Consider the following 18,896-nt stretch of genomic DNA (forward strand, 5'->3'; position numbering starts at 1 on the left):
TGCGAATTTCGGGTTTTCTTGCCACTCAGTTTGCCCTCCATTGATACGCGGGATACCGATTTTCCACCCACACTTTCCCTCCCACTTTTTCACCTCTCGCCTCGATTGTAATTAATTTGCAAGGCGACTGTCCTAATGATGTGGTTCGTGGTCTATTTAAAGTGATGTATGTCTCCGAGCGGCGAGTAAATCTTTTCTAGCACGAATATGCTGCAGCTACATTAACCCATCATTTACACCAAACAATCTGGCTTTCGCATCTGTTATCAATTTTCTCCAGCTGTCTCCGTTGTTTAAGTTGGACTACCCAACTCAACTCGCGCGATCCTGAAGGTTAATTACATTTATCCAAAACGCAACTGACCCCGCAGGACATTGGCTTCATTTCCCTCGCGTTTGTTGTTTCTCATCGTCCTTTTTCGCCGTATGCCGCATGCCGTATTTGCCTTTTTTTCGATTTCGATTTTTTGCTTTTTCATTTCTGTTAAACGCTTGGCAAAAAGGGAAGAAATGCGGAAAAAGTCGAGACCAAAATGCTGCCAGCAATTTCTGCCATCTATTTTATTTTTTCGCCTTTCTGTAATGCTCGTTGGAGCGCCTAAATGGTAATTAAAAATTGTTGCATTGCCGCTTGAATGCGTTTGCTATTTATGTAGCACTGGGCATCGTGTAATTTCACAGAATTTAAGCTTCATTGGATTAGCATTTCATTGTTTATCATGGGTAGCACTCAAACTGGCTTGAATTTCATCATATGGGCAATGAAAATCAGTAGAGATTTCTTGGAGATAAAATAAAGATAGATCTCGAAGCTCTGGTACTTTTTAAACTAAGCTCTAAAAACTTATATAGCTTCAATAAAACACTTTTAAGTTGCCAAAGAGCAACTTTCTTCGCGTCTCAACTGACGTTTCCCAGACGTGCTTTAGACCAGAACACCTTGGCATGGTCTAGTGCAAATTGCCAAATCGAATGCTTTGCCAAAATAAATTCTGATTTGACAGCAAATAATCGGCAGAGGACGGTTGGTTGGCAACTTTTGCGAGGTGTCAGCACGTTCCCAGGGACTTGGAAAAGTGTAGAAAAAAAAGAGAGGAAAAGTCCAGGATAAAGTTGATTATGATGACGTTGGCACCGTTTCGTAATGCCGCAGTAGTTGGCTTAATCCGAAAGTGGCAGCTGCAAATGTTGCAGTTGCATAGTTGCATTGTTGCATTTGGCGAGTCTGAGAGTCTGAAGTGCTGCGCATCCCTAATCCAAATCCTAATCCCCAGTCATGCAATTCAGTTGGGCCAAAACCACAGCATGTTGTGAAACATAAGGCACAAAGTTATGTGTGTGCTTTGTGTCGTTTTTGCAGTACTTTTCCGCTTTTCCACGCATTTCCATTTTGCCCCCACCCCCGCCGTCCATTCAGGCATTGCGAGCTTAAATATTTAATTTCATTACGACTCCCAAAGAAAACTCAGGCACGAAGACTGAAAGATATCCAGCATTCATCATTCATCATTCATTGAAAAGGAAAAGGAACAGAAAAAGAAAAAGGACGCTGAAGAAGCGGTAGCGGGAAATGCGAAGGAGCTGGAGAAAGAAAACATTTATGTGGCTTTCCTTACATCGCGTATGGAAACCCACTTCAGCCCTCCTTTGACATGACTTCTGCATCGTGAAATGCTTCGTTTTATTTCGCCCCAAGAGCTTGGCAAGTTGGCAAGCTGAAGAGGACACATTCCCAAGGGAGGAGATTGCTGAATTACAATTACGAAATTGCTAATAATAAGTGAAATGAGCCTTTGACATCATGTGCTCAGCGCGCTTCACTCTTCACTCGCTGAAAGGAGTGACACACATTTCATCTAATGTGTAATAACTTGCTACACGACTTACCTATCTTTTGAATATAAAGTGTGGTAAATAGGGTTTTAGTCATATAACTTGAGTACCAATCTCTAATTGGCGTAGTTATACCAGAACACCTATATGGAGTATAGATATAGATATTCACCGCAACAGGAAACCAAATGTCACATCCGGCGGATATTGCCGTCAAGCCAACGGAAGCCGAAAAAAATGTTGGGAACTGCACAGATGTGGATTTCATGCGGCAAGCGGCACTTTTTGGCCAAAATCGATTGCCTGGGAATTCAAGGCTAGGACTGCAGTTGATTTGTCCCAAAGCCTGTCGCCTTGTAACCCTTCGAGTAAAAAAGAGTCACGAATGTGCAGCAAAACAAACAGCATTTTATCCGCTTTCCATTTTGTTTGGGCGCCGGCAATAATTTTGTCAATAATATTTGTTTGTTTTGGCCATAAATGCAAGTTTGGCTTTTATTAGCCCCTCCGCCGGCTTTCCTTAGTTCGACGTGTCGATGGCAGCCAAATATTTGGAATGGGCTTCGGGTATCTGGAGTATCGGGGTATCGGAGTAAGGCGCTTGCCGGCAGATATTGATATACTAGCTGAAGTCATGCAATGCGGCAAATGATAAACAGCAACGCCTTCAATAACAGTAACAATTGCCGAATTGAGGGGGGGCGGGGCCAGGTGAGTGAGGTAAGAGCCACTATAAATAGATGACTCAATGAAATTATATCGCCACATGCAATTGAAAGTGAAATGGAGATACGGGTTGCAAGTCCACACAGTCCACAATTATGTACGCCTTGAATTGAAATATTTGCTGAGCAGCGTGGCTATCGATATTCCAGAACTAATCACTTGCAGGGAATCAACGTGGCTTACTTGCATGGAACTGCATATTCATGACAGGCGAAACTGACCGAGTTGCCGTCTGGGTTTCTATGGCCAATTCACTTAGCGATAAAGCCACATAAATGCCTGGATAAAGATAGCAAAACAGCTGTTTCGCAGCACCCAGTTGAGCTGGGGAATAGTGAAATAAAGTGAATGGGAGCCAGTGCTGGCATAACTATTCAACGAAACAGTAAAGTTTTTATAGACAATGGCAATGGCCGGCAGTGGGAACTTTACAGAGCCAGGAGGTACGGACATAAACTCTAAAAACGGAGCTACATAAGTGTTAAGTGATTTCCGTTTAGTGTCCCCGGAAGAACAAGCTCATAACAATCTGATGATGGTGGTGGCCACCTTGACTTGGCTGATGCTCAGCTGCTTAAGTGAGCGATACAATAAAAACGAGCTGTATTTCCAACTGAAAACTCATTTTCCCGGCCAGCACTCCTCATTTACTGCTGCAATTACTGGCAAATCTTGAGGCCCCATTCGAGAGGATTCCAGGAGGCATCCGAGCCGCAGCAAAGCACTCTGCTATCAGTGGCTGATTAGCCGGGAAATGCAAGGAAACTCATATCAAAGGACAAAGGATAGAGGACAGCGGGACAGAAGGACAACAGCTGTCGGCCATCATTCTTGGGCCTTGACACTGGCCATATGCCTCTGTGCAGCAGCTTTCATTTCCATTCTCCATTCTCCATTTTCCATTTCCGTTTCCGCTAAGTTAATTCCACACGACAACAGGGAAACAACAAAAAAATGAAACCCTACAAAAACGGAAAATTCCATGTGTTGCTATTTCCCTTTTCCATTCGCGTGTCCTCCCTCCCCCTGCGCCCCTCACCGTTTAGCTCTCCTTTGCCAAAAAATATTTTATTTCCCTCGGCTGCCAGGCAACCGAGGCAGGCAACAAAAAGCGGAGCCAGCCATCCTGAGATATTTGCAGCCCGAGTTTTCATTTCTTTGGCTGGCAAAGTGAAAAGCATCTTTTATGCAAATTTAGCAGGTGGGCGGCAAGCGGTGGGCGTACTGGCAGGTGGGCGTGGCAGGCCGGAGCCAACATGACTTCCGCTCCTTAACTGGCTTAATGCCGCTCGGGCACAGAGAAAAAGAGTTCAACAAAGGTAATGTCTAAAAGGAATCTCGAAAATGCTGAAACATTATTAGATTAAAGCTGAGCAAAGGCCAAAGCGGGTAAAGGGTAAAACAAACTTTGGAACTCTTTAAATCGCATTTCCCGATGAGTGTTTCACTTAGTAGGCTAGATAATACCCATCGCAACTGCTAGTAGCTTAAAATGAATTTTCCGGCCTTAACGGTCCACAGTTCAGGAGTTCAAACCTCCGACAGAAAACAGAAAACCGAAAACGAAAACCGCAACAATTATCCGTAACCCATTTACGGGGGCACACATCATTACCGTTCAAAGGCAAAGGCTGCCTCTTCCGGAATTCTCGGGCTTAAAATTTCGCCAGGCCGAATTCGATTTGCCGGAGGCCTCGACAAAGCCTTTATCACATAACTCAGGCCAGAGCAGAGCTGGAGTTGGCTTCACAATCAGCTGTCGCAGATGGGAGAGAGAGCAAATGCGGAAAATTCGGAAAATGTGCGGGGAAAACCCGCGCCTAGCATAGAGGTAGACTCTTAAGAAAAGTTTTCGCCGGCACCAAATCAAATGCCGATTATCGCCCAGTTAGTTGCACTCACAAAGGCAAAGGGAGGTAGCTCCAATCCGTGGCCTGGCACCAAATGTGGTTCAGGACCCGCTCCAGGACCCTCGCAGGACCCTCTCCTTCCAGGAACAGGCAGCACAAGCAACGACTGTTCACTCATTATCGGCGTGTTTGTTTTATGAAGGTCGTTTCCAACAGCCCGCACAAAAGGATTCGAGCCACGCACGCACAGACATCGCCAGTGTCGTCAGAGGATTCCTGCAACCCCCTGCTGTATGGCCTCCCAATCCCCATGCTCCACACCAAAGAAGACAACCATCACTGAGAAAAAAGGGCCACTATTTAAGCTAAATATTTTGTAATAATTTTATGCCTGATGACATTGAATAACTGACCCATCTTAACTTCTTTGAATTGCATTTTTTTTACATTTTTCTAACCATATTTGTAGTAGTATAAACCCTTTTCAAGACAAATAGCTTACTAAACTTTTGCGGTATGTAAAATATGTTGTTATTGGCATTCCCCTTTGTTAGGCGCACTTTTTTGCCGGTGCTGCTGCTATTGTTCTTGCCCGTTTTTCCTTGGCATTTTCATCTTCTCTTCTGCCATATCCAGTGCCCCTCCCCTCCCCAGTTTTCCCAGCTTTGTTGTCTTCTGTTGACACTTTGCGTTATTGTTGACTGGTCCATCTCGGTGATATCTTTGATAAATCTCGGCTTTCGCTTGTCCAAGTAACCAAAAATTTGTCTTAGCTTCAGCAAGTGCTAATAGCGAACACAGCCAGCCAGGCAATGGGGGAAAATCTGTTGAGAAGCGGGGAAAATCCAGCTCAAGTTCATCATAATTGCTTATGACAAAGATGGGTGGGGGGGGGAAAATCTGTTTTCCGAGCTCCAAGCCATCCGGTTGACTGGGAGGCTGCGCATTAAATTATTTCTCATTATTGACAGTTTATCAAATTGATTTAACAAACCGCCCAGCAGCGCGTCAGTTTGGCCTGACTTTGCCGGGTTTTCCTGAATTTTCCCGAATTTTCCCCCTTTTGCGTCTACTTAAGTGTTCGTGATAAATGTTATGGTTGTTTGTTAGCTTCTTTTCCGGACTTCCCCTCCCCTTCCCCACGCTATCTAAGCCTTAATGTGCTTTTGTTGCCTTCACTTGTAGTGGGCTTTGTGTGTGTGGGTGGGAGTGGGTGTGTGGGTGTGGGTGTGTGGAATTTATGTAATGCCCAAAGTTGAAGCATACTTTTGGGCTGTTTGCTTAATGTTTCTGCTGCAGCTTTCAGCCACTCTCAACATTTTTAGTTAATTTTAGTTTGTTTGCTCAGGAAAGTGTGCGTGTACTCAAGCTGGCTAAATGTTTTATTAATTTAAACGCAAAGCCGAGCGGAAAGGCAGGAGTTTTCATCACAGGGACTTCATCACGGAATTCTGGCTCATTTGAGCAGAAGGACTGCGGAGTTGAAGTAGCAAAAACATATTTAAAATGCAATGCATATTTAAAGCCGGGCCAACAATATGCAAGAGTTATCAGTTTGAAATTTATACGCATTTAGAGGAATATTTTCCAACTACTTACTTATTCAAAAGCGGAAAAAGGGTAAGGTTTTAATGCTGCCTTCATCATTCTCGTTGGTAATGCTAGTTAGAATGGGATTTTGATATTTGATATGGCAAAATTTGAAGTTGCAGCGGAGTTGCATCCTCTTGAACTTCTATTACCGATTTCGGCGGGATTTTGAAGGGCGCTTCAGGTTTAATCGAATCGAACGAGAGAAAGGGAGAGGGAAAGCCGCTTTTGGAAAGCACTCGTATAATCCGGTTTTCATTTCCCTCTTCATCTGCCGCATCTGCAGGACGTTGTTTGCCATAGATTTCGTGGGCTCCTCGAAATATTGTTGTATTGTTGGGCTTCCCATTGTAATTAAGCCCCTGCCAGGATGGAGTGCATATCAAACACGTCCTGGGGCATTTGGCTGCGTCTCAAGTGGCAGGAAAATGGGAGAAGCTGGTCGGGGCGGGGCGGGGGAAGCGATTCTGGTTTCCCTTTTGTTCCTTGTGCTGGAAATGCCATTGACAATGGCGACTTGTGCCGGGATTGTCACGTCCTTGTCTAAAATAAAATGCGAAAAAAATAAAAACACTGAGACAATCAAGGACCTGACGTCTGAAGTGGCAATGCACAAAAGATCCTGGATTAAATTCGTCGTCTTTCATGTCCGTGTGATTCCGGGCAATTTGTTTGTTTGTTTTCCATAACAGTAGTACAAATAATCTTTTACCCTGGTCACTTAATTGCCGACAATGCGACAATACTTGCCATAGATTATTTATGCAGAATACCCCTTGATTTTCCCCCCGCCCCACAGGCAAAACAATCCTAATTGTCTGTTGACTGCTAAATAATTTATTTGCCAAGTCAATCGCTGAGAGATAGCACTCACTGGGGCAAGATGCTGTGTTTGTACATTTTTCAAAATGTCATTGGCAAATGGTTAATTAAATATTTACCGGGCCAAACGTTGTAAATTGTTGATTAATTATTTAGAACTTTCAGCTGAAAGTCAAGGACTTTGTTGCGCAGTCCGTAGATGAATTGGTATCTAGATTTCGCAACTTTTGACTGCTGCTTGTTGCTCTTGTGCCGAAAAACTTTCGAAACTTTTCCCCCTCTCCCCCAGCACACACACACACACACACACACAGGGAGAGAAAGGGCTTCTGATTTTTCGACATGCCAACACTTGTTTTCCGACTGGGCTGTAAGTGATTTAGGCTAGAGCTAAACTTTTCCCCGGAAATGTAGCGGGGAAAACTTTTGTTGTTCTGCATAATCGTCTGCCGGAAGTGTATCGAAAACGGGCCAAAAATAGGGATTCCTGCTCCAGCGTCTAAGTGCATTACGGAGCAATCAATAAATTAGCTCAACTCCAGGACTTGGCTCAAGGTCCTGCTGTTGGTCCTGTTCATGGGACGTCCCTGCAGGGATTATATGTGCGTTCCAATGTATGTGTGTGTGTGTGTGTGTTAGCCACGTGCCTGAACATGGCACAATCCTAGTCGAGTCGACTCGTAATTCATTTGCATAACATTAACGGGCGGGCGGATGCCACAACATGAACCACACGCCCCAACTGGCTGCTAACTGGGCCAGCCACCGAGTTTAAATAAAATATGTATGCCAACGAATTAACCCTAAACACTTTGGGGCTTCCAGGTGTGCCGGTGCCATTGCCAGTGCCGAGCAGAAGGACTCGCTCAAAGGATTGTTACTACATTACCTTATATACAATTGATATATGATATATGTATGAGTCATTTGTTTGTTTCGTGAATTCACAGCTTTATTTCATAGTTCAATATCGTTGACAAAGTTCATTTGATCGATCTGAGCACTTTACTTCTTGAGCAGAGTGGAGACGACGGCGGGGGCGGCCACATAGGAGGAGGAGTACACAGAGGGCGCGGCCACATAGGAGGAGGAGTAGACGGAGGGGGCGGCGTAGACGGAGGGGGCGGCGTAGACGGAGGGGGCGGCATAGACGGAGGGGGCGGCGTAGGCGGAGTAGGCGCGGGGAAGGGCGGCCGAGTAGGTGGTCACAGGAGCGGCGGCGGCGTAGGTCAGGGCCGGAGCAGCGGAGTAGGTGGCCACGGCGGGCGCCACCACATGAGCCTGGGCGGCGGCGATGAAGAGAGCCAAGCAGACGAGGAACTGCAGAAGATAGTTTGTATGACATTAAAAGGGCTATCCAGGATCAAAGGATAGTGGTGGTGGGGTTCCAGCGGAAGGACATCCCTTAGCTACTCCAAACCAGCCAAACTTACTTTCATGTTGATTGTTTTGGGTTTTTGGGCGACGAACGATCTGAGAGACTGAAGGTGCGTTGACTGATGCTGTTCTCCACTCGCATCGAGGCTTTTATAGCCAAAGATACGGAGATCTTAAGAACAAGTTGCCCACAACAAGCGGATGTGAACTTGGTAGCAGCTAATCCGGGCGAGCCATGTCGAATGGATTACCATTGTGCGGCGGAATGTTTGTTTATTTTTACACTGCGACAACAATTGGCCTAAAAGAAGGCGGTGGGACTGACAAACTGACTGGCTGACTGACAGTAATGATTGTTTTGGGGCACTTTTGGTGACAAGCAAAAAAGGGAAAAATGCGAGTAAAAAGCTTCGATAATCGCGCTGAACGAACCGAAGTCGCCTCGGAATCATGAAATAATTACGCTCGAATTGAAAGCGTAAGTGGATGGCAATCACTGTAATTTACGTCATCGAAGTGATTTCAATTGTAACCCTGGCATTGACATTGCATAGACTATTAATAAAGCATTGATACCAAAGCAGATATGATACAAGTTATAAATGAATAGAGTTTGGTATTTTATAACTTTGTAAAACGATTTCTTTGTAAGAAAAAAATTAATGAATCTAAGGTTGAACTATAACCTAATTACTGGTGATCTTAACCAACACTTGTATGTTAATATGTGACAACTTTACTTATGTTGGCAACCCATTTCTCGGTCTGCCACTTAGCTTGTCATTGACTAAAGACTTAAATTCTTGATTAATTGCAAGCCAAGTGTTACCTACAATCAAAATCAGTTGCTGGTGCAAAATGGAAAAGCTGTTGAGTACCTACATTCAGGAAGCTGTGAGTTTTTCACTTCTCAACTTGCAGACAGAAATATATATATATTGATATTTCACATTAGCTGGACTTCTACTCTATTGGCAAGTGGGCCGATTTTAAGGGGACCCTGGAGAAGGGCATTGCCAAGTGCACGACTCCGTATAGCTCCTACGACAACGACCTGGCCAAGGCCTACGCCCTGCTGGCTGCCCACCACACCAACCATGCCTTCAAGAGAGTCAAGTGCCGGACGGCCTACCAGGCCATGGCAATAAACAACTTCGATCAGCTGGACAGCCTGGGCCAGCGGGAGGATCCGCACCTGCAGGTGACCAAGGGCTACCTCTGGATGCTCTCGTCCAGCAGAGCCCAGGAGGCCGATGCCCTGTTCATCCGCGTGCTCCGGAAGCAGCGCAGGAACATTTTGGCTCTGATAGGACGAGCGTGCCTGGCCTATAACCGCCAGGATTATGTGGGGCTCTGGGCTACTTCAAGAGTGTCCTGATGATCCAGCCCCAAGGACCGGTGGACGTGCGGGTGGGCATTGGGCACTGCTTCCGGATGATGGGTGAACTGGAAAAGGCTCGTATGTCGTTTCAACTCGCTTTGGAGTACAACGCTCAGTGTCAGAACGCCCTGCTTGGCTTGGCTCTAATAAAGCTGAACCAACGCGAGGAGCAGACCTACCAGGAGGGCAAGATACTGCTGGCTGCAGCCTTTGACCTAAACAAGCACAACCCAGATGTGCTCAGCATCCTCGCCAGCCTGTACTACTTGGACGGGAACCATAAAATGGTGTGGTGTCTGGCGGGAAACGCCCTTCGGTCCACCGACAGCAAGCAGATGGAGTCGCTGAACTACTTCCAGATAGCCAAGAGTTACCACGCCACAGGGCAACTCGAATCGGCCAAGAAATTTTATGTGCTCTCAGTGAAAGTCGCGCCCGAAGGATACGTCCTGCCCTATGTGGGCATGGCCCAAATGTATCTGACTGAGGGCGAACTCCATAGAGCCAAGGCCTGTTTGGAGGCGTTCCTCCAGCACGAACCCGACGAGCCCGTGGTAATGGGACTGTTGGCCAAAGTATATCTCGAGGAAAGATCCCCGGGACAAGTCGATAGGGCCATTGAGATGCTAGTCAAGGTGGTGCAAAGTCGCCGGGATTACAACAGCTGGTTGAGCCTGGCATTTGCATGCGAGCAAAAGCGGCTTTGGGCCCAGACCGTCAGTGCCTACCAGAAGGCCATTTCCATTTACTCGGCTCAGGGACATCACGTACCGATTGAGTGGCTCAACAACCTGGCCAACAGCCAGCTGATGGCCCAAATGCCATCGCAGGCACTCGAAACCCTCGACGCGGCCCTTTCCAAGTGCAGAACCTCGAATGGCGATCACAAGACAACTAATCTGCTCACACTGCACTACAATCGCGGTCTAGTTCTGGAGGAGCTGCACAGATTCGACCTGGCCGAGGAGAACTACAAGGGCATTATCAAGGGCTATCCCACCTACTACGACTGCTATTTGCGATTGGGGGTGATGGCGATGCAGAAGAACGAGCTCTCCCACGCCATCGAGTATTTCAAGGATGTCCTGAACGAGGACAACTCCAGTCTGACAGCCAGGTGGGTCCTAATTGTAACTTATTTAGTATAAAGTACTTTATATCATGGTTTTGGGTCTACTTTAGAACCTATATGGGCGACTGCTTCAACAGGCTGAGCCTGGACAAGTATGCTACCTTCAACTACAACATGATCCTTGCCAGCCAGTCCAAGTTCAAGGACACCTATGTCACCATGGCGATGGGCAACTTCTGTCTCAAGAAGTTGCAGACTTGGATGGCTGGAGGAAACTTCAGAGCGGCCCGCAAACAGCAAGAAAAAGCCCTTCACTTCTTTGGAACAGTAAGATACATAAATATAATATTTACTAATATTTAATATGGCATTTGGCAGGTGCTCGATTGCAATCCCAGGAACCTGTGGGCAGCCAACGGCATCGGAGCTGTGCTGAGCAGTTGCAAAAACCTATCAGCTGGTGCTGCCATCTTTACGCAGATTATCGAGTCTGGGAACAAGTGTCTTCCCGCCATACTGAACTCGGCCCACATAGCGCTCGAACGTGGCCAATACAGGCTGGCCATACAGACCTACGAGCGATGTCTGAAGGACTTTCTTCCCAAAAACTGTGTGGACGTCATGCACTACTTGGCCAAGGCTTTGTACGACGAGGGCAGTACCCGGCAAGCCAAGAAGTGGCTGCTCAAAGTCCGCCACTTGGCACCCCAGGATCCATTTGTGATCTTTAACTTGGCCCTGACGATCAAGAAGGAGGCTGATCAAGCGTTGGCTCTTCCACGCCCCCAACTGCATGAGCTCCAGAGCATCGAGGAGGAGCTCAAGGTGGCATACATGTAAGCTTAAGCACTAATGCAGCTTCTTTAATCGGTTCTAGAGCAATACACATATCCCCTTTTTTAGTTATTTTTACCATTTAAATCTCAATTATCCCAAAATCTCGGTGCATGCGACTGCGAAGTGCGCCAACGAATGTCAGAACTTAATGGCCGACTTGGTGGTTAAGCAAGATCGCGTGCGCGAATCGCTTGCATCGGCAGAAGACCGCATTCGGCTGCAGAACCAGCGATACCAGGCCCACTTGGAGCAACTGCGTCTGCAGGCTCGGCAGCGGGAGGAGGAGGAGCGAGTCCTGCGCGAGCATCAGAGGGTGCAACGAATGGAGGTGCTGGAACGCGCCAGGAAGATCCTTACCGCACCTTTACCGCCTGAAGTTGCCAAGAAACCAACGGGAAATGGGCGTGGCAGGAAAAATCAACAGAAAGGGCGGAAAGCTAATAAAGAATCCAAGGATGGAAGCGCGAAAAAGAAGAGCCGCAAAAGAGCTGCGGCCAAGGAACAGGACCTCGACTCTCTCAAAAAACCAAAGTCGAGGGAATTCATAGATACGGATGATGATAGCTCAGACGACAGTTGCACAGAGAGAGGGCTCGATGATATAGTTATTAATCAGAATAGCGATTAAACCTTTTGCAACTAGTTTTCGGATATGATAACTCTCTAAAACAGCATGAAACTAGTGCATCTAGTGAATTACTTAAATAAAGCAAATGAATATCACCTATTTACCCAATTTATTACCTAAACGCCGTTAATGAATTTACAATTTCGTAACATTTGACCGACCAGCGAGTAGTTTTCCTGTGGCAAACACCAAATATTCATTCAATTTGCTGCTACACGAAATGCGACAGTTCCTCCCTGGGGAGCCGAGTGGAAATGTGCTCCACCACCAGGGAGCAGGGAGCAGCACACACATGTTCATTTGAATGTCAACTCTTGTCGAAGGAGCCGCAGGACATTGGTGTCCTGCTCGCATTACGCATCTACTTGACTGCCACTTTGTAACTGTCAGGGAATCTAACGAACCGAACACCAAAACCAAACCAAACGAAACGAAACCGAACTGAGTTCAACCGAAAGTTAAATATTCGTTAGGCAAACGCGAAAAATGATTCGTGGATGGGGCGGCGGCTCATTAATATCAATTTATGAGCTGAGACACGAAATTAGTCTGTGACAAGTTTCGCCGCAGGATGTGGACAAACAAACAAGCACCCATCACCCTCCGTCCTGCCACCCATCCATCCACCCATCCATCCATCCATCCATTCATCCATCCATCCTGCACCACTCCACAGCCACTCACACATGTGGTTGCTTTGTTTGAGGGCGCCTTTTTGGGTGGTTGAGTGGTTTTGGCGTCTGGGGTAGCGTTAATTAATTCCAAAAGTGTATTGCGTGTCCTGCCAAAAGGACAAATATGCGCACACTACTCATGTCCTGTGGTGAAATGGGCTTGTTACGGGTGTCTGTACCCCGCACTGCCGCAAATTATGAAAAATATTTCCAAATAAATCAGGGGCAACGAGCTGTCCGAGCGCCCATGGAGTTCACTGTAGAGACTTTTTTATTCACTTGTAATATGGCTGCAAATATTCATTGTCCCTTTTTTAAAAATAAGCACAACAACTTCAGTTTTAATACACATTTTGTTCTTTATTTTTGTTCACTTATTTTCACTTGTTTTTCGTCATTTGCAATATTAAGTGTTCACTTGCTTTACATTGAAGGGAACTAAATGAAACAGAATGATGCTTGTTCGGAAAATAAATACTTAATTCGCTTACAAAACAAGGGTTAATTAAGAAAATATAAATTATCGCCTAACCTTATATGTGTGTCGAAAGTTCTTAGCTGCTAAATTAAATTTCATTCTTAAGTATTCGTTTTGTCCAATTTATAATTCGAGTCACAATTCACAATTCAATTTGATTTGATTTTGTCATTGAAGAAGCACTTTCGATGTTGGTTTTTCTTATGGTGGGAGGGCTGTGATCTTGATCGTAATCTTGATCGCGATCGTGGAAAGAATCAGTAAATGGGAAAACTTTGAGTTTGACCTTAGAGCGACTACTTTGAATTGGAAAATGGGAAAATTGGTAAAGGGCTTTTCTTTGGGCAGTTGGTGGTAGGCGGAGACACATTGAACTTTTGTTTTTAACTGGTTTTGCGCGCAGCTTAATCATGGATACATACAGATCATTTATATACTCGTACTATATAGATTTGATAAAGTTCTCGACAACAGATGCTTATAAAATTTCATACCACACTTAACAAAATATGATTCGATGCCCATATACAAGTACTTATACACTTCATTCCACACCATATCGTATTGTAGTATCGCATCGATATACCCTTTATTTATATAGTTTGCGCCTATTTCAGATTCCTTGTGGGCTGCGCTGCTGCGGTTTGTGCTATATGTATTATGTCGATATAGAGATATGCCATTAAATTCTGTTATTTATCATATATATGATCATACATATGATCAGGGGGATAGTCTTTTCGTAGATTCGCAATGTGACTAACTAAGTTCAATTTAGTTTAGGCTACATTAAGTGGCTAAGTCGTAAACTAGTTTAAGTATTAGCTGACCTGATCCTAGTTTAAGTTTCATATATACACATCTATAGCTTAACTAGTTGCGATTCCGTAAATCTCTTAGTTCGAAGTTTAAACTAGCTTCTCTATAATTTCACAAGCATAGCTCATTGTGTTCACTGAAGTATTCCATTCCACTCGTTAGTTGTTATTATTATAATAATGTTATAATGTTGTTTTGCGCACAAAGACAGAATTGAGTTGTACAGTACACAGTGGTAAATTAAATAAATGCTACTCCTTGTGGCCTCCACTTGCTCCACTTTAGTCGGGTCTCGAAAGCAGTGCTAAGTCCAGTAAACATAGGCTACATCTATGTATATCTATGATTTCTTAAACCTAATTTCTTTCCATCTGCTCCTGCTGCTCCATTTGTGTGGAAGTCTTGTCGCGTTTTCAATGCAGCTTAACTACTATAATACAGATTTTGGGATTCAGTTACCTCCGCTCCACTGCCCCACTGCTCCTCCGACTCCTTAGACGATGGTGGTGCGCTCGGCGCCCAAGGTGCTGGTGGTGCACGTACTGCTGCCCCCGATGCACACGATCTGACACTTGATGTCCTCTTTGGCTAACTCTCAGGAGCTCACCGTCTCGTAGTTCCCGCCGCCGCCGCCCACGCCGGCCATCAGCAGGGGCGACTGCACCCCCCCGCCGAGGGTGGTGCTGTAGGTGGCCGTCTGGGAGCGCGGCGACGTCAGCAGCGACTGTGCCGCGCCGATGGTGATGTTGCCGCTGGTCACCGAGCTGGTCAGCGCCGCCGAAATGCCGCCCACGTGCAGGCTGCCGGGGTGGGGCAGCGTGTTGCATGCCCCACCGCCCACCAGGCCACCCAGTCCGTTCACTCCCACCACTCCGCCGCTCTGCAGCGAGCCATTGGACTGGCCGGCCAGCAGGGGCATCGTGCAGGTGGTGGTGGAGCCGTACGGGGAGGTGGGCGAGGTGCGGGTCTCGTACGCCGGCAGGTGATAGCCGCCGCCGACTCCGGCCGCCGTGACCGTTGCTCCGCCACCGCCGCCCCCGCGGCCCGGGATGCGGGTGTAGATGTTCGGGGGCGTCCGCGTGGACAGCAGGGGCGGCGGGGCGGTGTAAACGGGTCGCTGAACGGCGGGAGCGCGCTGGGGCGTGTTGTACAGGCTGAAGGCGGGGTTCGTGGTTAGCGAGAGTTCACCGTACTGCGGAAGAGAAGAGAAGTTGGCAAGTTAGTTGAACTGAAAATTATAATCGATAAACTGAAGTGTAATTACTTTTCCAATTCAAAATAGAGGCAACTAATTTGATTTTTTCTCAGCCTCTAACTAGTTGCCCTTTGTGACCCGCCGCAAACTTTGTGGAGGACTTTCGGCAACCTTTTGGAACCTGCATTTATGACAAGAGCTGACAAAACAATTTCTAATCGAAAAGTTCCCAAACTGACCCACACAAACACCAAGAACTTCTAATGAGCTTGTTAGCAACTCTCAGCCGGACGAACATTCACAAAAAGCCAAGCTAAACAAAAAGCTAAACATTTTTGAACTTTTGCCGCCGACGACTGGCATTCGCTCATCAAAATATGATGCCACCCCCCTACCCACAAAACCTTCGGAAAAAAAAGGAAAAAAAAGGGAACAAAAATGATATAAAACAATGATAAAATTGTAAGCAAAAGAGGGGAAAAGTTGGACTTGTTGTTGCTGCGGCAAACAACGAAACTAATTTGTCTAATTTTTACGGTTTTTGGCTAATTGGCGGGAAAATGGAGAATGGAAAACACGGGACAAGCGAGTTTCCAAGCAAAGGGATAATCAAATTACTGCTCCAAATCCTCAGATCATTCCCCCACTTTTAATTTAACGCATTTAAAGTCTCTTTTCAACCGACAGCCTGAAAGTCGGCAACACTGCGCGTTTCCGCTTCAGCAGCGCGGTAAGCCATTCACAATGAGCTCAATATGTGGGAAATCGGCAATGGGAAATCGGTGAAAATGTACATATATGTGTATTCACCTGCTTGCCGAAGGTGGGCGACAGCGAGGGCGGGGGCGGGGAGGCGGTGTTAATCCGCGTCGGCGGGGTGTACAAAATCCGCTGCGATTCCATATTCAATCGGTCGAAGGCCTTCTCCTCCTGGTGGAATTCGTCCTCGCTGTTGGCCTCCTGGGGCACCACGTCCGGATTTTTGTCCTCGAGGCTGGAGTGGCTGCCCATGTTGCGGGACAGCGGCTCCGCACTGCCCTTGTCCGCCTCCGTGGTGGTGGCATCCGCGCCCGTCCCATGCCGCCTGCCGCCCCGCTTGCTCCGGAATTTGATGACGATCACCACGCAAATGGCCACCAGAATGAGTGTGGCAACCACGCCCACCAGGGCGCCCAGCAGGGGTGTCAGTTGCACCAGCACCGCCGTCGATGAGGCTGCGGAAAATGTCAAAATGCGAAAATGCGGGAAAATGTGAAAAGCTGAACACGAGTAGGCGGCGCGATGACACAATGAACCCAATTTTCGAGAGTGTTGCCCTCGCCGCGAATCGAATTGGGCCAATTAAAATGGCCAAAGTGGTTAATAAAATACTTGTTGGCACTTCAAATATCTAGATAAACACATTTTGTGCGAAAATATTCAATGTTGAATACATTAAAGATTTAAATTGATTTAATTTGTCAAAGTGCTTTTACCAATGAAATGCCAAGATTATTTATGAAATGGGCTCATCTTGTGTGTCCACTTTGGCCTACAAATTATGGCTAGAAGTGACACATCTCTGCGGCACTTGAACTCACCTGTCCGCAGCAGAGGAGCCGAGAGTGTGCGTCCTCGCAGACGACATGCCACCTTGCTGGCTCCCTGGGCATTCACCGCCGTTACCCGGATGACGAACGCGGAGTCGCTGGGCAGACGCTTCACCGTGAACTCCGCGTACTTGTACGAGGCGTTGTACAGGATCTGCTTGGTCAGTTCGTCGTAGATCTGGGCGTGGAAGTGCTGTGGAATGCCCCCGTCGTAGCCGGGAATGCACTGGATCTGCAGCGAGTTGGCCGTGGCGTTGAAGGCCGTGCAGTTCTTCACGGGCTCGGGAAGATCTGGTGTGGAAAGAGTTGCAAGTTTGGTAAATAAACAACTTGAGATAGCAAATGGCTAAGCCTCTTCTTTAAAATACTTTTACTTACAACTATACCTTTACTCAATATTTATTATAAGCTAAAGTAAATTGGCAATCCCCACTGCATCTGCCCAACTGAATGCCTGTTGATGGCTTCCTGGCCCAGTTCCAGTTGCCATGTCCAGGACACCCTGGGCTGATGGCCTTTCAAGCTGTTTTCCTGTGGCCACGAACCGAAAGCGCCGCTTGTTTTCGGGCCATGGTCGGCGGGGGTTTTATAAATAAATGATGTGCCCTGGCAATTTATTGCATTTGATTATCAGATTATCGGTGCGCACACAGATTGCAGTAGTTGCAACTTGCAACACAGTGGCAGGCAGCGGCAACATCAGCGCGGCAAACATGCAGATGGCGTCGGTAAACATGGCTTTTATGGCTGTCACGGAATGGAAAGCGGGGACAGCAGAGGATGCTGATGGTGTTGCTGTCGAGGTAGGTGTCCTTTGCCCCAACCACCTCGCCCATCCGGTCAAAGGTAAATAACGCGCTGAGATTCACTCGCCGCTAGCCGTACGTACGTCGTACGTGCTGCGTGCCACAATTATCTACTGGCCAGGCCAACAGCCGCATCGAGTCAACATGTTGGCCGTTGGCCGTTTGCAATTATTTAATTTCTTTCGCATACCCTTTATAACAATTTAAAATATATAAATGCCAACTTTTAGCTCACTACCTTTGACTTCACTTGAAATAGATAACCTCTGCTTTTTATACCTTCCTAATAAACTGTTGAGAACAGACTTAACTGCTCAAGTTGTATACCCCCAAGAAGGGTATCCGTGCTATCTGATTTCCGGAGTCCGCCCCTTGAATTTTTCAGCTCCGGACTTGGAGCACTCGACTGGGACTCACCTGCCGGCTGGATGTGATACCAACAGGGCGCACTGTGGCCCATCGGACTGCTGGCCACGCAGGAAATGGCGCCGAAGCTCTCGTAGCTCTCCACGTGGTAGCTGTACACGTTGTTCAGCGGGGGCGCAGCGGTGGTGGTCGGGGGCGTGGCCATGCCGCCCCGATGGTGCTGCTTGTGCAGGGCCACCAGGCGCTTGCGCTCCGCCAGCTGAAGGACGCCGCCGGAGGGGGAATGGCTGTCTCCGGACGAGCCGCCGGATGGCATCTGCTGCTGCTGCATCTGCTGCTGCTGCTGCTGTTGCTGAGGGGACAGCTGCTTCCGCTGCTGCTGCTTGCTGCTCTCCACGTGGTTCTTGTGCACCATGTTGGAGTAGACCATCTGGGTGAAGGGCTGGCCGAGCTCCTCGCCGTACTCCTCGAACTCGCCATACCCGCCGTCCTCGTCCTCATCCTCGAACCGCACCGCCGCCATGCGTCCATGTCTGCCGTGGAGCAGGCGTTGCTGCATTCCGTGCGAGTGCTTCCGCTTGCTGCGCTGATAATATCCGTTCAGGTCCGATCCGGGGGCCAGCATCACCGGAGCACCCAGTTGGCCCAGTTGGGGCAGCTCGATGAGGCTCTCCAGCGAGTTGTTGAAGTGCCACTTGTAATTTAGATTATCGACTGGGTTCGCGTCCACCTCGCAGGTGATGTTGATTGTCTGCTTGAGCGCAGCACGTATAATCGTCGACTCCGACTTGCAAACGGGGGGATCTGGAGGGGAGCAAGTGCACAGGAAAAAAACAGTGAGTAACAACAGAAT

At 47.3% G+C, this 18,896-nt stretch overlaps 4 protein-coding genes across 5 annotated transcripts in view; 2 read left to right on the forward strand and 2 right to left on the reverse strand.

Moving 5' to 3' along the window:
* The first annotated feature begins 2,924 nt into the window (after nucleotides 1–2,924).
* Nucleotides 2,925–3,554, forward strand: LOC122614555. The gene is made up of 3 exons (XM_043789118.1): nucleotides 2,925–3,002; nucleotides 3,060–3,137; nucleotides 3,197–3,554. Exons 1-3 carry the CDS (start codon nucleotides 2,963–2,965, stop codon nucleotides 3,304–3,306), a joined length of 228 nt encoding a protein of 75 aa, XP_043645053.1. The 5' UTR covers nucleotides 2,925–2,962; the 3' UTR covers nucleotides 3,307–3,554.
* A 4,256-nt stretch (nucleotides 3,555–7,810) lies between these two features.
* LOC122614599 (cuticle protein 16.5) lies at nucleotides 7,811–8,730 on the reverse strand. Its single transcript, XM_043789204.1, has 2 exons — nucleotides 8,255–8,730; nucleotides 7,811–8,141 (listed from the first exon to the last, which is right to left on the reverse strand). The coding sequence occupies exons 1-2, from the start codon at nucleotides 8,258–8,260 to the stop codon at nucleotides 7,827–7,829; spliced, it is 321 nt and encodes a 106-aa protein (XP_043645139.1). The 5' UTR covers nucleotides 8,261–8,730; the 3' UTR covers nucleotides 7,811–7,826.
* A 222-nt stretch (nucleotides 8,731–8,952) lies between these two features.
* On the forward strand, nucleotides 8,953–12,168 carry LOC122613744 (RNA polymerase-associated protein CTR9 homolog). The gene is given in 6 exon segments (XM_043788080.1): nucleotides 8,953–9,092; nucleotides 9,154–9,541; nucleotides 9,544–10,696; nucleotides 10,762–10,978; nucleotides 11,030–11,487; nucleotides 11,555–12,168. Coding segments are annotated over 6 exon segments (2,814 nt in total). The 5' UTR covers nucleotides 8,953–9,056; the 3' UTR covers nucleotides 12,117–12,168.
* Nucleotides 12,169–13,199: 1,031 nt separating this feature from the next.
* Nucleotides 13,200–18,896, reverse strand: part of LOC122614334 — a 41,415-nt gene continuing 35,718 nt past the window's right edge. The window contains exons 11-14 of one of the 2 annotated variants that reach the window (XM_043788895.1): nucleotides 18,095–18,847; nucleotides 16,863–17,162; nucleotides 16,093–16,496; nucleotides 13,200–15,279 (exon numbers count right to left, since the gene is read on the reverse strand). In XM_043788895.1, the coding sequence (XP_043644830.1) occupies nucleotides 14,683–15,279; nucleotides 16,093–16,496; nucleotides 16,863–17,162; nucleotides 18,095–18,847 (2,054 nt within the window). In that variant the 3' untranslated portion in view covers nucleotides 13,200–14,682. The remainder of the gene's footprint in view (nucleotides 15,280–16,092; nucleotides 16,497–16,862; nucleotides 17,163–18,094; nucleotides 18,848–18,896) is intronic. The other variant, XM_043788896.1, reaches the window with a different exon arrangement.

The sequence above is a fragment of the Drosophila teissieri genome, chromosome 2R (genome assembly GCF_016746235.2).
Source record: "Drosophila teissieri strain GT53w chromosome 2R, Prin_Dtei_1.1, whole genome shotgun sequence".
Taxonomy (NCBI): domain Eukaryota; kingdom Metazoa; phylum Arthropoda; class Insecta; order Diptera; family Drosophilidae; genus Drosophila; species Drosophila teissieri.